Below are 21,258 nucleotides of genomic sequence, written 5' to 3' on the forward strand. Positions count from 1 at the left end.
TACCGGGATGATTCCCAGAGGCGCCGGGCACGTGAGCGGCGGAAAATAGGCCGGGATGAGGCGGATTTAGGGAAGGAGAGCCGGAATTTGGGAAGGACTCGGCGCTCCGGAGGTGCCCTTGTTCCGCCCGCATTCCCTGGAGCCTCCGCTCGCCCCGAAATAGTTTTGGGATCTGGGGCTCGGCCTCTCCGTGTTCCCATGGCCCGGATTTGGGACGGAGGAGGACGAGTCCGGGCGGGAATTTGGGGCTGGGAATGGGTCAGGATGGGACTGGGACATGTCCTGGGGATGGCAGGGTGGAGGGGACACCCCAATGTCCCACAGGATGGAAAGGACACCCCATTGTCCCCAAATCCTGGAGATGTCACCCCATTGTCCCTCAGGATGGAGGGGACACCCCAATGTCCCCCAGGATGGAAGGGACATCCCGTTGTCCCCAGATCCTGGAGGTGTCACCCCTTTGTCCCTCAGGATGGAAGGGACACCCCAATGTCCCACAGGATGGAAGGGACACCCCGTTGTCCCCAAATCCTGGAGATGTCACCCCATTGTCCCTCAGGATGGAGGGGACACCCCAATGTCCCCCAGGATGGAAGGGACATCCCGTTGTCCCCAAATCCTGGAGATGTCAACCATTATCTTGGAGATGTCACCCCATTGTCCCTCAGGGTGGAGGGGACACCCCAATGTCCCCAAATTCTGGAGATGTCACCCTTTTGTCCCCAAATCCTGGAGATGTCATCCATTATCTTGGAGATGACATCCCATTGTCCCTCAGGATGGAGGGGACACCCCATTGTCCCCAAATTCTGGAGATGTCACCTCTTTGTCCCCAAATCCTGGAGATGTCACCCCATTATCTTAGAGATGTCACCCAATTGTCCCTCAGGGTGGAGGGGACATCCCGTTGTCCCCAAATCTTGGAGATGTCACCCATTATCTTGGAGATGTCACCTCATTGTTCCTCAGGATGGAGGGGACACCCCAATGTCCCCCAGGATGGGCAGGACATCCCATTGTCCCCAGATCCTGGAGATGTCACCCCATTATCTCAGAGATAACACCTCATTGTCCCTCAGGATGGAGGGGACACCCCAGGACGAAGGGGACAACCCTTTGTCCCCCATCTTGCAGATGACACCCCATTGTCCCCCCATATTGATGTCACCCCATTGTCCCCATATCGATGTCACCCCATTGTCCCCCACCCCGGAAATGTTGCCCCATTGTCCCCCCATATCGATGTCACCTCATTGTCCCCATATTGATGTCACCTGACTGTCCCCTCATATCGATGTCACTCCACTGTCCCCCCATATCGATGTCACCCCATTGTCCCCCCACATCGATGTCACCCCATTGTCCCCCCATATCGATGTCACCCCATTTTCCCCCATATCGATGTCACCCCATTGTCCCCCAAATCGATGTCACCCCATTGTCCCCCCATATCGATGTCACCCCATTGTCCCCCCATATCGATGTCACCCCATTGTCCCCCACCCTGGAAATGTCACCCCGTTGTTCCCCATATCGATGTCACCCCATTGTCCCCCCATATCAATGTCACCCCATTGTCCCCCCACATCAATGTCACCTCATTGTCCCCATATCGATGTCAGCCCACTGTCCCCCCACATCAATGTCACCCCATTGTCCCCCCATATCGATGTCACCCCATTGTCCCGCCGTATCGATGTCACCCCATTTTCCCCCCATATCGATGTCACTCCATTGCCCCCCATATCGATGTCACCTGACTGTCCCCCCATATCGATGTCACCCCAATAACCCCCCTATTGATAAAACCCCATTGTCCCCCCCATATCGATGTCACCCCATTGTCCCCCACCCTAGAAATGTCACCCCAATGTCCCCATATCGATGTCACCCCATTATCCCCCATATCGATGTCACCCCATTGTCCCCCCATATCGATGTCAGCCCATTGTCCCCCCACATCAATGTCACCTCATTGCCCCCCCACATCAATGTCACCCCATTGTCCCCCATATCGATGTCACCCCATTATCCCCCATATCGATGTCACCCCATTGTCCCCCCACATCAATGTCACCCCATTATCCCCCATATCGATGTCACCCCATTGTCCCCCCATATCGATGTCACCCCATTGTCCCCCACCCTGGAAATGTCACCCCGTTGTTCCCCATATCGATGTCACCCCATTGTCCCCATATCGATGTCACCCCATTATCCCCCATGTTGATGTCACCTCATTGTCCCCCCCATATCGATGTCACCCCACTGTCCCCCCCATATCGATGTCACCCCACTGTCCCCCCATATCGATGTCACCCCATTATCCCCCATATCAATGTCACCCCATTGTGCCCCCAAATCGATGTCACCCCACTGTCCCCATATCGATGTCACCCCACTGTCCCCCCACCCTGGAGTTGTCACCCCACAGCTCCCCAAATTCGGGGCGCCCCCCAATGTCCCCTCGATGTGACCAGAAGTGACATGGGGACACTTTGCCCCCCCATTTGCGACGCCCCGACCCCCTCCGCGTCCCTTTGTCACTTTGTCCCCCCCCCCCCAGCCCCGCCCTGCTCCGCACCCCCCCTTCCCACCCACCCCCAAAATCCCCCTTTTTCACCCCAAACCCCTTTTTTTAAATTTTTTTTTCATCCCTCAATTTTTCCACCCATCCCTTTTTTCCCCCCCCCCCTTTTTTTTTTTTTTTTTTTTCCCCTTTTTCCCTGCTCCAACCCCAAAATAGCTGCGGGCTGTGACGTCACCGGGCGGGGCCCTCATCCTCACGGGCTCTCGACCAATCAGAGGGCTGGGCGATGATGTCATGGGGGGCGCTGGGGACCCCCCGCCCGGGATGTTCCAAAGCCGCGTTAAAGGAGCCGGGAGAGCGCGGGCAGCAGCGCGACCACCGCCGCGGGGTGAGTCCCGGAGCCCCCGCTGCGATTTCGGGGGGCTATTTTGGGGAATTTTGGGTGGATTTCGGGTGGATTTGGGGTGGGGGTGATGTATGATTTTTTTAAAAATTTTTTTTCTATTTTTTTTTTTTTTTTTTTTTTTTTTTTTTTTGGCGGGTGGGTAAAGGTTTTGTGGGGGAGGGGGGGGGCGGGTTTTGCTCCGGGGTCTTCATTTTGGCCCCCATCCCCTTTTTGGGGTGCTGGTCCCGCTCTTCCCGGGGCGTTTTCCAGCCCTCTGGAATTCCTTATCCCGTTCTTTTTGGAGATTTCCCCCCCCTTTCCCTCCCCGCCGCCCCATCCTCATCCTCATCCTCATCCTCATCCTCATCCTCATCCTCATCCTCATCCTCGGCTGCCGCCCCCAGTTTGGGTTTGGGGGGAGGGGAGAGGGGGTTGGATCAGCGTCCTCGGGGGGGGCTCCGCACCCCCAGAATTCCCGAGGGATTCTGCACCCCCCATTCCCAGAATTCCCAGAATTTTCCGGGGATCCGCAGAATCCGCCACCCCCAAAATCTTTCAGGGAGACGCCCCCCCCCCGCTTTCCCAGGATCCTCGGGGAGCCCCGTTCCTGGGGGGGGGGGACCCCCATTCCAGCATCCCTGGACCCCCCAAAATCCCGGGATTTTGCACCCTCAGCATCCCTGAGGCACCCGGACCCTCCAAAATCCCGGGATTCTGCACCCTCAAAATCCTCGGGGGACCCCAACCCCCCCCCCCAAAATCCCGGGATTCTGCACCCTCAAAATCCTCGGGGGACCCCAACCCCCCCCCCCCAAAATCCCGGGATTCTGCACCCTCAAAATCCTCGAGGGACCCGACCCCCCCCCAAAATCCTGGGATTTTCTACACTCAGAATCCCCGGGGGACTGGAACGCCCCCAAAATCCCAGGATTTTGCACCCTCAAAATCCTTAGGGGACCCGGACCCCCAAAAATCCCAAGATCCTGCACCCTGAAAATCCTCAGGGGACCTGGAACCCCCAAAATCCTGGGATTTTGCACCCTCAAAATCCTCAGCGGACCCCAACCCCCTCCAAAATCCTGGGATTTTGCACACTCAGAATCCCCGGGGGACTGGAACCCCCCCAAAATCCCGGGATTTTGCACACTCAGAATCCTCGGGGACCCGAACCCCCAAAAATCCCGGGATTTTACACCCTCAAAATCCTTGGGGGACCTGAACCCCCCCAAAATCCCGGGATTTTGCACCCTCAAAATCCTCGAGGGACCCAAAAACCCCCAAAATCCCGGGATTTCGCCCCCCCAGCATCCTCTGAGTCCCGAATTCCCGGGGCGGACCCCGCTCCCCTCCGCATTCCTGGGATCCCCGCCCCGAATTTTTGGGAGACCCCTCACCCTGTTATCCTGGCAGGATCCTCTTCAGCATTCCCGGGATTTTGCACCCCCCTGCTTCCCTGGGGATGTCTCGGGGGCTTCGCGGCCCCACCCAGAGCCCCCCAAAATGTGGGAGCGGGGACACACCCCCCCCCTCCCCCCACAACGAGGGCAGGACCCGAATTCCTGCAGCCGCTGGAATTTTTTATTCCAGGGAAAAGGAAAAAGGGATGGGGAGGGAAGGAGGGAGAAGGCGCTGCCATCCCATTTTTCCCCCTCTGGAGCCTCCCAAGCTTCCAGGCAGGGAATGGGGAGACCCCCCCCCCCCCCCGTCCCCCCCTCCCAGACTCTTCCCATTCCTCCATCCATGGCTGGATGATTTTTCCAGGGGAAAAGATGGGAGATGGGAGGGTCCTTCCCTTGGAATTCAGGGTGGGAAAAAGGGGTCGCAGCCCTGTGGGGGGGTGGATCCCGCGGGATCCCTCGCCCTGCCACGTGCGGCTGGCTGGGAATGGGAACGCGTGGTCGGGAATGGGATCGCGTGGTTGGGAATGGGATCGCGTGGTCAGGAATGGGATTGCACGGTTGGGAATGGGATCATGTGGCTGGGAATGGGATCGTGTGGTCGGGAATGGGATTGTGCAGCCAGAAATAGGATGGCGTGGTTTGGAATGGGATTGTGTGGTTGGGAATGGGATTGTGTGATTGGGAATGGGATTGTGTGATTGGGAATGGGATCACGTGACTGGGAATGGGATTGTGTGCTCGGGAATGGGATTGTGCAGCCAGAAATAGGATGGCGTGGTTGGGAATGGGATCACGTGGTCAGGAATGGGATTGCGTGGTTGGGAATGGGATCGTGTGGTTGGGAATGGGATTGTGTGATTGGGAATGGGATCACATGACTGGGAATGGGATTGTGTGCTCGGGAATGGGATTGTGCAGACAGAAATAGGATGGTGTGGTTGGGAATGGGATCACGTGGTCAGGAATGGGATTGCGTGGTCAGGAATGGGATTGCGTGGTTGGGAACGGGGTCACGTGGCTGGGAATGGGATCGTGTGGTTGGGAATGGGATTGTGCAGCCAGAAATAGGATCATGTGGTTGGGAATGGGATTGTGTGGTTAGGAAATGGGATTGCGTGGCTGGGAATGGGATCGTGTGGTTGGGAATGGGATTGTGCAGCCAGAAATAGGATCGTGTGTTTTGGAATGGGATTGTGTGGTTGGGAATGGGATTGCGTGGTTGGGAATGGGATTGTGTGGTTGGGAATGGGATCGCATGGTTGGGAATGGGATCGCATGGTTGGGAATGGGATTGTGTGCTCAGGAATGGGATTGTGCTGCTGGCAATGAGATCGAGTGATCGGGAATGGGATCGCATGGTCAGGAATGGGATTGCATGGTTGGGAATGGGATCGTGTGGTTGGGAATGGGATTGTGCGGCCAGAAATAGGATGGCACGGTTTGGAATGGGATCACGTCGTTGGGAATGGGATCACATAGTCGGGAATGGGACTGTGTGGTCAGGAATGGGATCTCCTGGTCAGGAGTGGGATCGCCTGGTTGGGACTGGGATCACCTGTCTGGGAATGGGATCTCCTGGTCGGGATTGGGATCACCTGTCTGGGAATGGGATCTCCTGGTCGGGATTGGGATCATTCTCTCCCCACTGGGATTTTGGGGTGACGGCAGCAGGTCCCCGACAGCGCGCTCCCATGGGGAATGGGGCAGGGACGGAATTCCCTCCTCCAAACCCCTGGAAAATCACCCAGGCAGGAGCGGGGCTGGACCACTCCCCTCCCATCCCGCCGTATCCATAGGGACAGATCCCGTTTTCCACCCGTTCCGGCTCTGGTGGGCGATCCCCACGTTTCATCCCGTGGGAACGCCACGTGAGGTCTGGGGAACGGGCACGGAATTCCAGCGGAATCCCAGGGAAAAAGCAGGATTTGGGGCGGGAATGCCGGCAGCGGGGAGGGCAGGAGCCAGGGAATCGCTTTCCAGCCGGCTTATCCATGGATAACCGGAATCCAGGAATCCATCCATCCCATTATCCCCACCCGACCCCCCCCCCGCCCCACCTCGTGATCCCAGCTGGATATTCCCACTTTTTCTCCCTGTTCCCACCCCCCAGCAGCCCCTGGAAGCTGCGGCCGGGTTATTTTTTGGGATTCCCGGGGCAGATCCCAGCAGGATTGGGGGGATGAGGGCTGGGATTTCTCGGGATGGGCGGGGCGTGGCGCAGCCCGGGAATGCTCGTTCCCTCGGGAGCTGCGGGGATTTAAGGACCCCTCTTTGTAAGGATGGATTTGGGGATCAAAATCCGGGAATAGTCCCCAAATCCCGCCTCGTTCCATGCTTTGGTGCAGCTGGGAAGGGCGTTTCCACATTTCCACACCCAAAAACCCCGGGAATGGGGAGCAGCCCGGATTATTCCGGTTTTCACAATTCCCAATTCCCCTTCCAAGCCCCGGGGGTGGGTGGGGGTCCTGGGGATGTTCCCACGTCCATGGAGACCCCGGGAATGACCCCAGTGGGATGGGGGAGAGGATCCTGGAGCATCAGGAAGGGGGAGCTGAGGACTGGGAATGTCGGGACACGAGTGGGGGGAATTGGAGGGAGAATCTGGGAGGGGTCCAGGCGTGTCCAGGCGTGTCCAGGCGTGTCCAGGTGTGTCTGTGTGTGGCTCCTGGCACGTGTCCTCACACGTGTGCTTTGGGAATGCGGAGCTGGGAAGGGCTGCGTGTGCCTGGAACATCCCATGGGATGTGTCCGTCATCCCGGTGCGTGCCCATCCCATCCCATCCCATGCCATGCCATGCCATCCCATCCCATCCCATCCCATCCCATCCCATCCCATCCCATCCCATCCCATCCCATCCCATTATCCCATCCCATTATCCCATCCCATCATCCCATCCCATCCCATCCCATCCCATCCCATCCCATCCCATCCCATCATCCCATCCCATCATCCCATTATCCCATCCCTCCAGTGTGTTCCCATCCCTTTATCCCATCCCATCCCAAATCATCCCATCATCCCATCCCATTATCCCATCCCATCATTCCAGTGTGTCATCCCATCCCATCCCATCCCCTCCATCCTGTCCCGTCCCATCCCATTATCCCATCCCATCCCAAATCATCCCATCCATTATCCCAGTGCATTCCTTCCCATCCCATCCCTCCAGTGTGTTCCTGTCCCATCATCCCATCCCATCCCGTTATCCCATCCCATCCCATCCCATCCCCTCCCAATCCCAATCCATTCCCATCCCATAATCCCATCCCATCCCATGCCTCCAGTGTGTTCCTATCCCATTATCCCATCCCATCCCGTTATCCCATCCCATCCCATCCCATCCCATCCCATTATCCCATCCCATTATCCCATCCCATCATCCCATCCCATTATCCCATTATCCCATCATCCCAGCATATTCCCATCATCCCATTCCCAAGACCCCGCCACTGACCCCGTCCCTTCCTTCGCTCCGCAGGCCCCAGGATCGCTCTTCCTGCAGAATTCCAAGGATTTCCTCGCCATGACTCTGGCCGGTACGCCACCCCAAACCCCCCACCCCGCCCCCGGCACCCCAACCCCATCCCACGGTTTCCCGGGCTCATCCCGGCCCTGGAATTCTCCCGGCATCCCGGTGGCGACAAACCGGGATCGACAGCCTGGGATAATCCCGAGTCCTTCCCGAGTTTTCCATTTGCATGCCTGGGTCCTCGGCTCATCCTGAATTTGGAATTCCCATATGCCTCCGATCCCGATCCCATCCCTTTCCGGGAATTTGGAATTCCCCCATCCCTCTGATCCTGATCCAAATCCATTCCTGGAATTTGGAATTCCCTCATCCCTCTGATCCTGATCCTATCCCTTTCCTGGAATGTGGAATTCCCCCAACCCCTCTGATCCCGATCCCACTCATTCCCTGGAATTTGGAATTTTCTCATCCCTCTGATCCCGATCCCATCCCTTTCTGGGAATTTGGAATTCCCCCATCCCTCTGATCCCGATCCCACTCCTTCCCTGGAATTTGGAATTCCCATATCCCTCTGATCCTGATCTCATCCCTTTCTGGGAATTTGGAATTAACCCATCCCTCTGATCCTGATCCCATCCCTTTCCTGGAATGTGGAATTCCCCCCATCGCTCTCATCCCCATCCCACTCCTTCCCTGGAATTTGGAATTCCCATATCCCTCTGATCCTGATCCTATCCCTTTCCCGGGAATGTGGAATTCCCATATCCCTCTGATCCCGATCCCATCCCTTTCTGGGAATTTGGAATTCCCCCGTCCCTCTGATCCTGTTCCCACTTCTTCCCTGGAATTTGGAATTTTCTCATCCCTCTTATCCCAATCCCATCCCTTTCTGGGAATTTGGAATTAACCCATCCCTCTGATCCTGATCCCATCTCTTTCCTGGAATGTGGAATTTCCCCCATCGCTCTGATCCCAATCCCACTCCTTCCCTGGAATGTGGAATTCCCGTATCCCTCTGATCCCAATCCCAAACTTTTCCTGGCACTTGAAGCCCCCCCATCCCTCTGACCCCAATCCCAAACTTTTCCTGGCACATGGAGCCCCCTCATCCCTCTGACCCCAATCCCAAACTTTTCCTGGCACATGGAATTCCCCCACATCCCTCTGATCCCAATCCCAAACTTTTCCCAGCACATTGAACCCCCCTCATCACATTGAACCCAATCCCAAACTTTTCCTGGCACATGGAGCCCACTCCAATCCCTCTGACCCCAATCCCAAACTTTGCCAGCACATGAAAGTCCCTCATACCCCTCTGACCCCAATCCCAAACTTTTCCTGGCACATGGAATTCCCCCACATGCCTCTGACCCCTATCCCAAACTTTTCCCAGAACATGAAAATCCCTCATACCCCTTTGACCCCAATCCCAAACTTTTCCCGTCACATGGAGCCCCCTCATCCCTCTGACCCCAATCCCAAAATTTTCCTGGCACTTGAAGCCCCCACATCCCTCTGATCCCAATCCCAAACTTTTCCCATCACATGGAGCCCCCACATCCCTCTGACCCCAATCCCAAACTTCTCCTGGCACATGGAATTCCCCCACATCCCTCTGACCCCAATCCCAAACCTTTCCTGTCACATTGAACCCCCCCTCATGCCATTGATCCCAATCCCAAAATTTTCCCGGCACTTGAAGCCCCCACATCCCTCTGATCCCAATCCCAAACCTTTCCTATCACATTGAACCCCCCCCTCATCCCATTGACCCCAATCCCAAACTTTTCCTGGCACATGGAGCCCCCCCATCCCATTGATCCCAATCCCAAACTTTTCCTGGCACATGGAGCCCCCTCCAATCCCTCTGACCCCAATCCCAAACTTCTCCCGTCACATGGAGCCCCCTCATCCCTCTGACCCCAATCCCAAAATTTTCCTGGCACTTGAAGCCCCCACATCCCTCTGATCCCAATCCCAAACTTTTCCTGGCACATGGAACCCTCTCATCCCATTGACCCCAATCCCAAACTTTTCCTGGCACATGGAATTCCCCCCATCCCATTGATCCCAATCCCAAACTTTTCCTGGCACATGGAGCCCCCTCCAATCCCTCTGACCCCAATCCCAAACTTTGCCAGCACATGAAAGTCCCTCATACCCCTCTGACCCCAATCCCAAACTTTTCCTGGCACATGGAATTCCCCCACATGCCTCTGACCCCAATCCCAAACTTTTCCCAGAACATGAAAATCCCTCATACCCCTTTGACCCCAATCCCAAACTTTTCCCGTCACATGGAGCCCCCTCATCCCTCTGACCCCAATCCCAAAATTTTCCTGGCACTTGAAGCCCCCACATCCCTCTGATCCCAATCCCAAACTTTTCCCATCACATGGAGCCCCCACATCCCTCTGACCCCAATCCCAAACTTCTCCTGGCACATGGAATTCCCCCACATCCCTCTGACCCCAATCCCAAACCTTTCCTGTCACATTGAACCCCCCCTCATGCCATTGATCCCAATCCCAAAATTTTCCCGGCACTTGAAGCCCCCACATCCCTCTGATCCCAATCCCAAACCTTTCCTATCACATTGAACCCCCCCCTCATCCCATTGACCCCAATCCCAAACTTTTCCCGTCACATGGAGCCCCCTCCAATCCCTCTGACCCCAATCCCAAACTTTTCCTGTCACATGGAGCCCCCTCCAATCCCTCTGACCCCAATCCCAAACTTTGCCAGCACATGAAAGTCCCTCATACCCCTCTGATCCCAATCCCAAACTTTTCCTGGCACATGGAATTCCCCCACATGCCTCTGACCCCAATCCCAAACTTTTCCCAGAACATGAAAATCCCTCATACCCCTTTGACCCCAATCCCAAACTTTTCCCGTCACATGGAGCCCCCTCATCCCTCTGACCCCAATCCCAAACTTTTCCTGGCACTTGAAGCCCCCCCATCCCTCTGACCCCAATCCCAAACTTTTCCCATCACATGGAGCCCCCTCATCCCTCTGACCCCAATCCCAAACTTTTCCTGGCACATGGAATTCCCCCACATCCCTCTGATCCCAATCCCAAACTTTTCCCAGCACATTGAACCCCCCTCATCACATTGAACCCAATCCCAAACTTTTCCCGGCATATGGAGCCCCCTCCAATCCCTCTGACCCCAATCCCAAACTTTGCCAGCACATGAAAGTCCCTCATACCCCTCTGATCCCAATCCCAAACTTTTCCTGGCACATGGAATTCCCCCACATCCCTCTGACCCCAATCCCAAACCTTTCCTGTCACATTGAACCCCCCCTCATCCCATTGATCCCAATCCCAAAATTTTCCCGGCACTTGAAGCCCCCACATCCCTCTGATCCCAATCCCAAACCTTTCCTATCACATTGAACCCCCCCCTCATCCCATTGACCCCAATCCCAAACTTTTCCTGGCACATGGAGCCCCCCCATCCCATTGATCCCAATCCCAAACTTTTCCCGGCACATGGAGCCCCCTCCAATCCCTCTGACCCCAATCCCAAACTTCTCCCGTCACATGGAGCCCCCTCATCCCTCTGACCCCAATCCCAAAATTTTCCTGGCACTTGAAGCCCCCACATCCCTCTGATCCCAATCCCAAACTTTTCCTGGCACATGGAACCCTCTCATCCCTCTGACCCCTATCCCAAACTTTTCCTGGCACATGGAGCCCCCCCATCCCATTGATCCCAATCCCAAACTTTTCCTGGCACATGGAGCCCCCTCCAATCCCTCTGACCCCAATCCCAAACTTCTCCCATCACATGGAGCCCCCCCATCCCATTGATCCCAATCCCAAACTTTTCCTGGCACATGGAGCCCCCTCCAATCCCTCTGACCCCAGTCCCAAACTTCTCCCGTCACATGGAGCCCCCTCATCCCTCTGACCCCAATCCCAAAATTTTCCTTGCACTTGAAGCCCCCACATCCCTCTGATCCCTATCCCAAACTTTTCCTGGCACATGGAGCCCCCCCATCCCTCTGACCCCAATCCCAAACTTTTCCTGGCACATGGAGCCCCCCCATCCCATTGATCCCAATCCCAAACTTTTCCTGGCACATGGAGCCCCCTCCAATCCCTCTGACCCCAATCCCAAACTTTGCCAGCACATGAAAGTCCCTCATACCCCTCTGACCCCAATCCCAAACTTTTCCTGGCACATGGAATTCCCCCACATGCCTCTGACCCCAATCCCAAACTTTTCCCAGAACATGAAAATCCCTCATACCCCTTTGACCCCAATCCCAAACTTTTCCCGTCACATGGAGCCCCCTCATCCCTCTGACCCCAATCCCAAAATTTTCCTGGCACTTGAAGCCCCCACATCCCTCTGATCCCAATCCCAAACTTTTCCCATCACATGGAGCCCCCACATCCCTCTGACCCCAATCCCAAACATTTCCTGGCACATGGAATTCCCCCACATCCCTCTGACCCCAATCCCAAACTTCTCCTGGCACATGGAATTCCCCCACACCCCTCTGATCCCAATCCCACCCCTTCCCTGTCCCTTGGAAATCCCTCCATCCCTTTTCCCCCCATCCCGAGCCCTTCCCTGGCCCTCGGAGCCCCTCTGATCCCGATGCCGACGTCTCTTCCCAGCCTACAAGGAGAAGATGAAGGAGCTGCCCCTCGTCTCCCTCTTCTGCTCCTGTTTCCTCTCGGACCCCCTCAACAAGCCCAACTACGCCTACGAAGGTGGGACCCCCTTCCCAATCCCACCCGGAATTCCGGGATCTCCGGGGGGCTTCAACCCCTCCTCGCCGGGTCACGTTGAACGGAGCGCGGCGGCGGCTCCGGAGTTTTCTGGGAATTCAGCAGGAGGCTTGGGTTGGGATCTGGAGGGGCTTGGGCAGACCCAGCCCCCCCTCAGATCTCCCAAATATTCCCAGCTCGGCCCCATGGATGGGTTGGGATCCAGAGGAGCTCTGGGAGCTCTTCATTCCCTCATCCCGGAGCGTGGGCTCCGTAATTTTCAGCCTGATCCGTGTCTGGAGGCCATGGAAAAGGATTCCCAGCACTGGAAAAGGGATCACGGTCCCGTTCCTAATTCCTAAAGCAGGGACACATTCCCAACCCCTCAGCTTTCCCAAATATTCCCAACCCAACCCCATGGATGGGTTGGGATCCACGGAGGCTCCAGGACTTTATCCCTTCATCCCGTATCCCTGTTTTTCAGCTCCAGCTGATTCATCCCAATCCATGTCCAGGGGGGCTCCTCCAGGTTATCCAGGGGGATCAACACTGGAAAAGGGATCATGGTCCCATTCCCAGTTCCAAAAGCAGGGAGAGATGGAGAGACAGGCACATTCCCAACCCTCAGCTCTCCCAAATATTCCCATCCCGACCCCATGGATGGGTTGGGATCCAGGGAGGCTCCAGGACTTTATCCCTTCATCCCGTATCCCTATTTTTAATCTCCAGGTGATTAATTCCAATCCACATTGGGATGGCTGGGACATTCCCAACCCCTCGGCTTTCCCAAATATTCCCAACCCGACCCCGTGGATGGGTTGGGATCCAGGGAGACTCCAGGACTTTATCCCTTCATCCCGTATCCCTATTTCTCATCTCCAGGTGATTCGTCCCAATCCACATTGGGATGGCTGGGACATTCCCAACTTTGACTCTCCCAAATATTCCCAACCCAACCCCATGGATGGGTTGGGATCCAGGGAGACTCCAGGACTTTATCCCTTCATCCCGTATCCCTATTTTTCAGCTTCAGCTGATTCATCCCAATCCACATTGGGATGGTTGGGACATTCCCAACTTTGACTCTCCCAAATATTCCCAACCCGACCCCGTGGATGGGTTGGGATCCAGGGAGGCTCCAGGACTTTATCCCTTCATCCCGTATCCCTATTTTTCAACTCCAGCTGATCCATCCTAATCCATGTCCAGGGGGGCTCCTCCAGGTTATCCAGGGGGATCTACACTGGAAAAGGAATCATGGTCCCATTCCCACTTCCCAAAGCAGGGACACATGGAGAGACCAAATCCTTGGGAGACTGGGACCCCTGCAAAATCCCCGGATTTTGCACCCTCAAAATCCTCAGGGGACCAGAACCACCGCAGAATCCCAGGATTTCGCCCCTCCAGCATCCCCGTGGGACCCAAAAACCCCCGAAATTCCAGGATTTCGCCCCCCACCCCCAACATTTGGACATTCCCAAACCTCATCTCTCCCAAATATCCCCAGCTCGGCCCCATCCATGGGAATCCCAAAATTTCTACCCCACGCCCCTCATCCCTGAACCCCAGGGATGCATTTGGGCTAAATCTGGATGAAACTCAGGGATACCGGCTGTATCCGTGGGGTTCCACGGGTGCGGAAATCCCGGAATGGGAATTCCCGGCGCTCATCCCGCGCCCTTTTTCCCCCAAATCCAGACACGGTGGATCTGACCTGGTGCGTGATCTCCGACATGGAAGTGATCGAGCTCAACAAACGGACCTCGGGCCAATCCTTTGAGGTCATCCTCAAGCCTCCATCCTTCGACGGAATTCCGGAATTCAACGCCTCCCTGCCCCGGCGCCGCGACCCTTCCCTGGAGGAGATCCAGAAGAAGCTGGAAGCGGCGGAGGAGAGGAGAAAGGTGGGTGTGGCGCCCTGTGAATTCCCCCCCCTCGCCCCGTTTTTGGGTTGGGAAGAGGTGGCTTTATCCCGGGAATGTCCCCGTGGTGTCCCCTTCCCAGTACCAGGAGGCGGAGCTGCTGAAGCACCTGGCGGAAAAGCGGGAACACGAGCGGGAAGTGATCCAGAAGGCCATCGAGGAGAACAACAACTTCATCAAGATGGCCAAGGAGAAGCTGGCGCAGAAGATGGAATCCAACAAGGAGAACCGCGAGGCCCACCTGGCGGCCATGCTGGAGCGCCTCCAGGAGAAGGTGGGCGCCTGGAAAAGGGATTGGGATGAGTTGGGATATTCGGGATACGGCTGGCTCTCGGGGTGGCACCACCAAAGAGGGGGTCCCGCTTCCCTTCCCATCCAAGCGCAGCGTCCCGCTGGGATTTTGTGGGGGGGGGGGGTCCTGCCCGGCCGGATCCGTAGGCTTGGGAGAGGTCGGAGAGTTGGGATCTGGGTCTTGTCCATGGACAAGCAAAGCCCTTCCTTTTCCCGTGGCCCACCAAGACGGGACGCAGAATCCCAGGAATCATAGAATCCCGGGATGGTTGGGTTGGAAGGGACCTTTAGGATCATCCAGTTCCACCCCCGGCACCTTTCACTATCCCAGATTTCTCCAAGCCCCATCCAACCATTCCTTGGACTATCCCAGATTTCTCCAAGCCCCATCCAACCTTTCCTTGGACTATCCCAGGTTGCTCCAAGCCCCATCCAACCTTTCCTTGGACTATCCCAGATTTCTCCAAGACCCATCCAGCCTTTCCTTGGACTATCCCAGGTTGCTCTAAGCCCCGCCCAACCTCTCCTTGGACTATCCCAGATTTCTCCAAGCCCCGCCCAACCTTTCCTCGGAATTTCTCAGGTTACTCCAAGCCCCTCCCAACCTTTCCTTGGACTATCCCAGATTTCTCCAAGCCCTGTCCAACCTTTCCTTGGACTATCCCAGGTTGCTCCAAGCCCCATCCAACCTTTCCTTGGACTATCCCAGATTTCTCCAAGCCCCGTCCAACCTTTCCTTGGACTATCCCAGATTTCTCCAAGCCCCATCCAACCTGTCCTTGGACTATCCCAGATTTCTCCAAGCCCCATCCAACCTTTCCTTGGACTATCCCAGATTTCTCCAAGCCCCATCCAACCTTTCCTCAGACTATCCCCGATCTCTCCATGTCCCGTCCAACCTTTCCTTGGACTATCCCGGATTTCTCCAAGCCCCATCCAACCTTTCCTTGGACTATCCCAGATTTCTCCAAGCCCCATCCAACCTTTCCTTGGACTATCCCAGATTTCTCCAAGCCCCATCCAACCTTTCCTTGAACTATCCCAGATTTCTCCAAGCCCTGTCCAACCTTTCCTTGGACTATCCCAGGTTGCTCCAAGCCCCATCCAACCATTCCTTGGACTATCCCAGATTTCTCCAAGCCCCATCCAACCTTTCCTTGGACTATCCCAGATTTCTCCAAGCCCTGTCCAACCTTTCCTCAGACTATCCCAGGTTGCTCCAAGCCCTGCCCAACCTTTCCTTGGACACTTCCAGAGACCCAGGGGCAGCCACAGCTTCTCCGGGAATTCTGTCCCAGCCACATCCCTGCCGCTCCCCTTGTACTCCTCCCACCTCCGGGCTGGCGGATCTTCCCCCGGTCCCTTCCCACGGATCCGGCCATTCCCACCCTTCCAGCCCTCTTCTCTCTCCCGAATCAGGTCTGTTCCCAACCTCCGCACGGAAAATCCCACCCTCACCACCTCCAGCTCCCTCCAAAACATCCGGAGCCCGCCCAGTGCCCTTCTCCGATCGCCTCCGTTGGGGCAGAGGCGGAGAGCGCCAGATAATGCCGGAAAATCCCAGCTAATCCCAGCTCCATGGGGCTTCCCGGGACGGTTGACGTCTCCCTCGTAGCCAGAGGGCGAGGACAAAGTGTCCCCAAGTGCCACCAGCAGCCCTTAAAGTGACCCCAGGGGAGGAGAGGACGCTGGTGACCCATCCGTGGCGTCCCTCGGGATGAACCTCGTGCCTTCAACCCCTCCGGAGCCGCTGTCCGTGGGGATCCCGGAATCCTGGAACCCGGCTAACGCGTGTTCCCCTCCCCTCCTCCTCCTCCTCCTCCTCCTCCTCCTCCTTCCCCTCCTCCTCCCTCCCGATCCCGCAGGACAAACACGCGGAAGAAGTGAGGAAAAACAAGGAGCTCAAGGAAGAAGCCTCCAGGTAAAGAGGCTCTGCTTGGACTGACAGCTCCGGGGGAGGTGCCGGAGGCTTCCGCAGCTCCAGGTCGGAATGGTGTGGGAATGGTGGACGTTCCTCTGCTTTCTTTGTTCGTGGATGTGACGAGTTGAGGGGTGAAGCCATCGGAGTCGTCGTCGTCGTTCCGGGGAGGGTGGGGAGGGAAGGGAATGAGGGCGGGATTTGGGATGCCCACCCGGGTGGGTCCCGCCCGCCAGCCAGGTCCGGAGGGGACAGCCCAGGGCTGAGGAGGTGATGCCCGGGAGAAATCCCGGGAATACGGAGCGGGTGGGGAGGGAATTGTGGGAAATGTGCGTCGTGTGTGACTTTAATTTGGTGCTGGGCAGGCGGGGCGGGCGGGAATCCCTCCGGAGTCTTCTCCATCCAATCCCATCCCATCCGTGGGCTGCGGCATCTCGTGGTGTGCCTCCCTCCCTTGTTCCCGCCTGGATTTGGGATCTCTTCCTGGATCTGGCGGGGGGGTTTTTTTTTTGACCTTCCAGCACCGTTTTGGGAAGGGGGAGAAGTTTTTTTTTTACCACCGTCGGAGGTGGTCAGGGATTGAAATTCCCTTGCTCCAAAGGGTTTTTTTCCAGCTGTTGGAGATGCCCGTGATCCTTCCCAAGGGTGACATTGGAAAGCCCCATGAATTCCCAGAGAAGCTTTTTGTAAGAACCTCCCAAAAAAAAAAAAAAAAAAAATCCCGGTGGGAATTCTTGGATGAAATCCCCCTTTCCAGCTGGAAAACCATCGGCTCCCGGAGATGGAGCAGCAGGAGAAGCCCGGGCGGGGCTGTGGAGACCACGATGGGAGGGAATGAGGGAAAATTCGGGAAAAAAGGTGGAGGTGGGATGGAGCCCTGTGAAGAGCAGGGAAAAATATCCATGGGAACCTCTTGGGGACAGCGGTGGCACCTCCTGGTGACACCAGGGAGGCTGGAAAACCCCAAAAATATTCCTGCAGATGCTTTTTTTGGGATCTGCCATGCCATTCCTGGGGGATCTTTGCCTCCAGGAATGCAAGGGAGAAGGAAAATTGGAATTTCCGGGGGCGGGGGGGGGGGGGGTGGGAATTCCCTGCATTCCCAGTTGACAGCTGGAAGCGTCCCCGGTGCCGCGGCACCCCAAAATTCCAACCCGGATGTGAACGAAGGGTTTGGTCTCCGCTATGTCTGGGTAGGACATTCCGAGCTCCGATCCGGGTCCGGAGGGAATCGCGGCTCTTTCCCGGTGCCCACCCTGATCCCGGAGCCCCGGGGAGAATCCTGGGAAGGGGAAAAATGGGACTGGGGACGGATTGTGGCACGAGCTGTCCTTTTTTTTTTTTTGTACACAACGGATGTAAATAAAACTGCCTTGGCCTTTCCTTTGGTTTCCATGATCCCTGCGGTGCTTCCCGTGTGGTTTTTTTTCGGGATCGGGGCATCCTGGAGTCGGGAAAAGGAGGAAAGGAGGGAATTAGGGTGGGAGGCTGGGCTGTTTTCCCCCATTCCCCGAAAAGCTGGTGGGATTGGAAGCTTTGGGAGTTCCAAACTCATTCCATGAAGTTTTCCCGTCCCAGACCTGGAGCAGGGAGTTGGATCCCAATCCCATCCGTGTGCGGGGAGAGGAGGAAACTGGGAAAGAGCTGGATGAGGCGGGATCATCTCTCCATGGAATCTCCATGGAATAGCCAGCGGCATCGCATCCGTTCCTCAGGGCCAGGAGGAGATCCCGGGAATTCCAGCTCCAGGGTGGAAGCAATGGGAAGTTTCCTCTCCCATCTCTGTTCCACTGGAAAATGGGACCAAAATTTAGGAGCAGCATTCCAGAGGGTCCAAAGTGTCCGGTCCTCCTGATCCACTCCTCTCTGATCCAGGATAAGGAGATCCCGGATCCCAGGATCCTCCCTGATCCTGGGAATCCTTGAGGATGGGTGATTCCCTCGAGTGTGGGACCAGACAAATCCAGGGAAAGGGGTTTGGGCTTCCCTATGGATGCAGCCGGGATTCAGGCGGGATAGGAAGGGGCTGTATCCAAAGGGACCAGGAAGAGAGGACATGGATCCATCCAGACTTCCTGAAAAACCTGGGATGGTGGGAGGTGTCCCTGCCCATGGAATGGGACGAGCTTTGGGGTCCCCTCCCACCCAAAGCATTCCAGGAATCCTGAGGAACGAGGATTTGGGGGATAATTTTTCTCCCATTGATGCCTTCCCCTATCCCAGGATACTCCAACCTTTCCTTGGACATTCCCAGGGATCCAGGGATTCTCTGGGAATTCCAGCCCAGCTGGGAATTCCTTCCCAAGATCCCAAAATCCCAAGCTCCCCTTTCCCACTGGAAGCCATTCCCTGGCTCCTGCCCCTCCAGCCCTTCCCCAAATTCCAGCTCTCCTGGAGCCCCTTTGGGATCAGGAATCAGCTCCGAGGATTCCCTGGATCCTTCCCCGATCCAGCTGCACATTCCCAGCTCTCCCAGCCTGGGGTTGGATCCATCCCCATCCCAACTCCTCCTGGAGAAGGAATTTCAGGATCCATGGGCTTCACAGGTAATTCAGGACTCCAGGCAGGGTCTCCCTTCCCTTTTCCATCCCCAAATTCCATAAAAATCCCTCGGGATGGATCCTGAGCGTCCTTGATCCCAGAATCCCGGAATGGTTTGGGTGGGATCCATGGGCCTTCAATCCCATCCCAGGGACACTTCCCACGATCCCAGGCTGATCCAAATCCACCCTTGGACACCGACAGGAATACCAGGATTCTCTGGGAATTCCAGCCCAGCCGGGAATCCCTTCCCAAGATCCCAAAATCCCAAGCTCCCCTTTCCCACTGGAAGCCATTCCCTGGCTCCTGGCCCTCCAGCCCTTCCCCAAATTCCAGCTCTCCTGGAGCCCCTTTGGGATCGGGAAGCGGCTCCAAGGATTCCCTGGATCCTTCCCAGATGCAAGACTTGGATAAAAGGGGAGGAATTTGCACCTGGGATAAAAGGTGTGGGAAAGGAAGGATGGAAGGATTCGCTCCGGATCAGCCGTGTGGGATTCCCGAGGTTTGGGAATTGCCGAGTTTAATAACGTGGGAAATCAGATGTTGGATTAATAACAGTAATGGGATCATTAATTAATTAAGCTGTTGCTTATTAAGTGATTAATTAATCCCTTAGCAGGGTATTGGTTATCCAGGAAGGATCACGGAATTTTGGCCGGTGATCCAATGGGAATATCAGATCCAAGACACATCCAGGAGAGTCTTGGGAATGCCTCGCACCCTTGGAAATCTTCCAAGGAAAACCAAGAGCCAAAAAACTTCGGTTCGTTCTCTTGGAATTATTTATTTGTGGGATGCTCGGAAGGCAACTTGTCCATGGATTTATCCATAAAAAAAAACTACATTCCATGGAAAACAGAGTCCGGAATATCGGGAAGAATCCACCAGGAGAGCACCAAGAGTGGAATGGTTGGAAGGGATAAATCCGACTTCCCATCCTCAGAAAACATGGAATAGGAAAACAGGTCATTTAATTAAATATTAATTAAATTAAATTAAATATTCATCATCAAATGCAGGGAGGGCGGAGCCGAGTCCCAGCTTCCAAATCCGGATCCCGGGAAAAGGCAAAGCCAGGGAAAAAAGGAAGGCTTCCGGCTGAAACTACCCATGGAAAATCAAAATTAATTATCCAAATTCATGATCCAAATTAATTATTCAAATCAGCTAAATCAATTCTAATTATCCAGAGTAAGGCAGTGAAAAAAAAAAAAAAAAAAAGGGTTTTGAATCCAATCTGATCATTCCTGATCCCTTTTTAGGATGGGTGGAAAATCCATCCGGAATTCTTTGCCGGAAAAAGGGCGGGGAGATGAAAACGGAAGGAGAAATGGAAAAACTTCCCAGTTTTTTTTTTTTTTTTTTGTTTGTTTTTTTTTGCTTTGGAATCCTTTTGTTTGGAGTATTTTTATTCCCAAAGGTGTGGAGCACAATCCTTCCTCGTTTTCCTGTGATTCCATCCCTGGGAACGCACGTTGGATCTCCCGGCTTCCCTCAGAGCCGATTCCGTGCATCCCTGCGGTCGTGGATCTTCGGGATCTTTGGAAACGGGATGCAAATCCTCGGGAATAAAAGCAGCTCCACCAAATCCCACGAGGAAAATTCCCCCAGGAGCGCTTCCATTGCTTCCCTCGGGAAATTCAACTGGATTGGCAGCCACGGAATTCCACGTGGATCAGCCTGGAGATGATTCCCAGCATCCGAACAACTGGATTTAGTCTTGGGAATGCCTTTCCCAGGAATCACTTCCACATTCCCAGAAGATCTCTCACGTTGCAGGACTGGGATCAATTCCCATTTGGATCCATTCCCTTCCCAGGAATCACCTCCACATTCCCAGGAGATCTCCCACGTTGCAGGACTGGGATCAATTCCCCGTTGGATCCATTCCCTTCCCAGGAATCACCTCCACATTCCCAAGAGATCTCCCATGTTGGAGGAGTGGGATCAGTTCCCCGTTGGATCCCGCTTGGGTCCATTCCCACAAAACCCACGAGCGCCGGTTTGGTCCTTCCGGAATCCGTTTCCCTGCACGATTCCCGGCCCTCCATTCCCAGCATTCCGTGGGA

At 55.5% G+C, this 21,258-nt stretch overlaps 1 protein-coding gene across 2 annotated transcripts; it reads left to right on the top strand.

Annotated features, from left to right (window-relative positions):
* The first annotated feature begins 2,848 nt into the window (after positions 1-2,848).
* Positions 2,849-18,046, top strand: STMN4 (stathmin 4). Of its 2 annotated transcripts, none has more exons than XM_053939448.1 (6): positions 2,849-2,918; positions 7,795-7,852; positions 12,425-12,520; positions 14,216-14,421; positions 14,522-14,713; positions 16,596-18,046. In XM_053939448.1, exons 2-6 carry the CDS (start codon positions 7,840-7,842, stop codon positions 16,653-16,655), a joined length of 567 nt encoding a protein of 188 aa, XP_053795423.1. In that variant the 5' UTR covers positions 2,849-2,918; positions 7,795-7,839; the 3' UTR covers positions 16,656-18,046. The 2 variants fall into 2 exon arrangements, with proteins under 2 accessions (XP_053795423.1, XP_053795422.1); XM_053939447.1 differs by lacking the exon at positions 16,596-18,046 and adding an exon at positions 16,150-16,567.
* The last annotated feature ends 3,212 nt before the right edge of the window (positions 18,047-21,258 follow it).

This window comes from Vidua chalybeata, chromosome 3 (genome assembly GCF_026979565.1).
Source record: "Vidua chalybeata isolate OUT-0048 chromosome 3, bVidCha1 merged haplotype, whole genome shotgun sequence".
Lineage (NCBI taxonomy): Eukaryota > Metazoa > Chordata > Aves > Passeriformes > Viduidae > Vidua > Vidua chalybeata.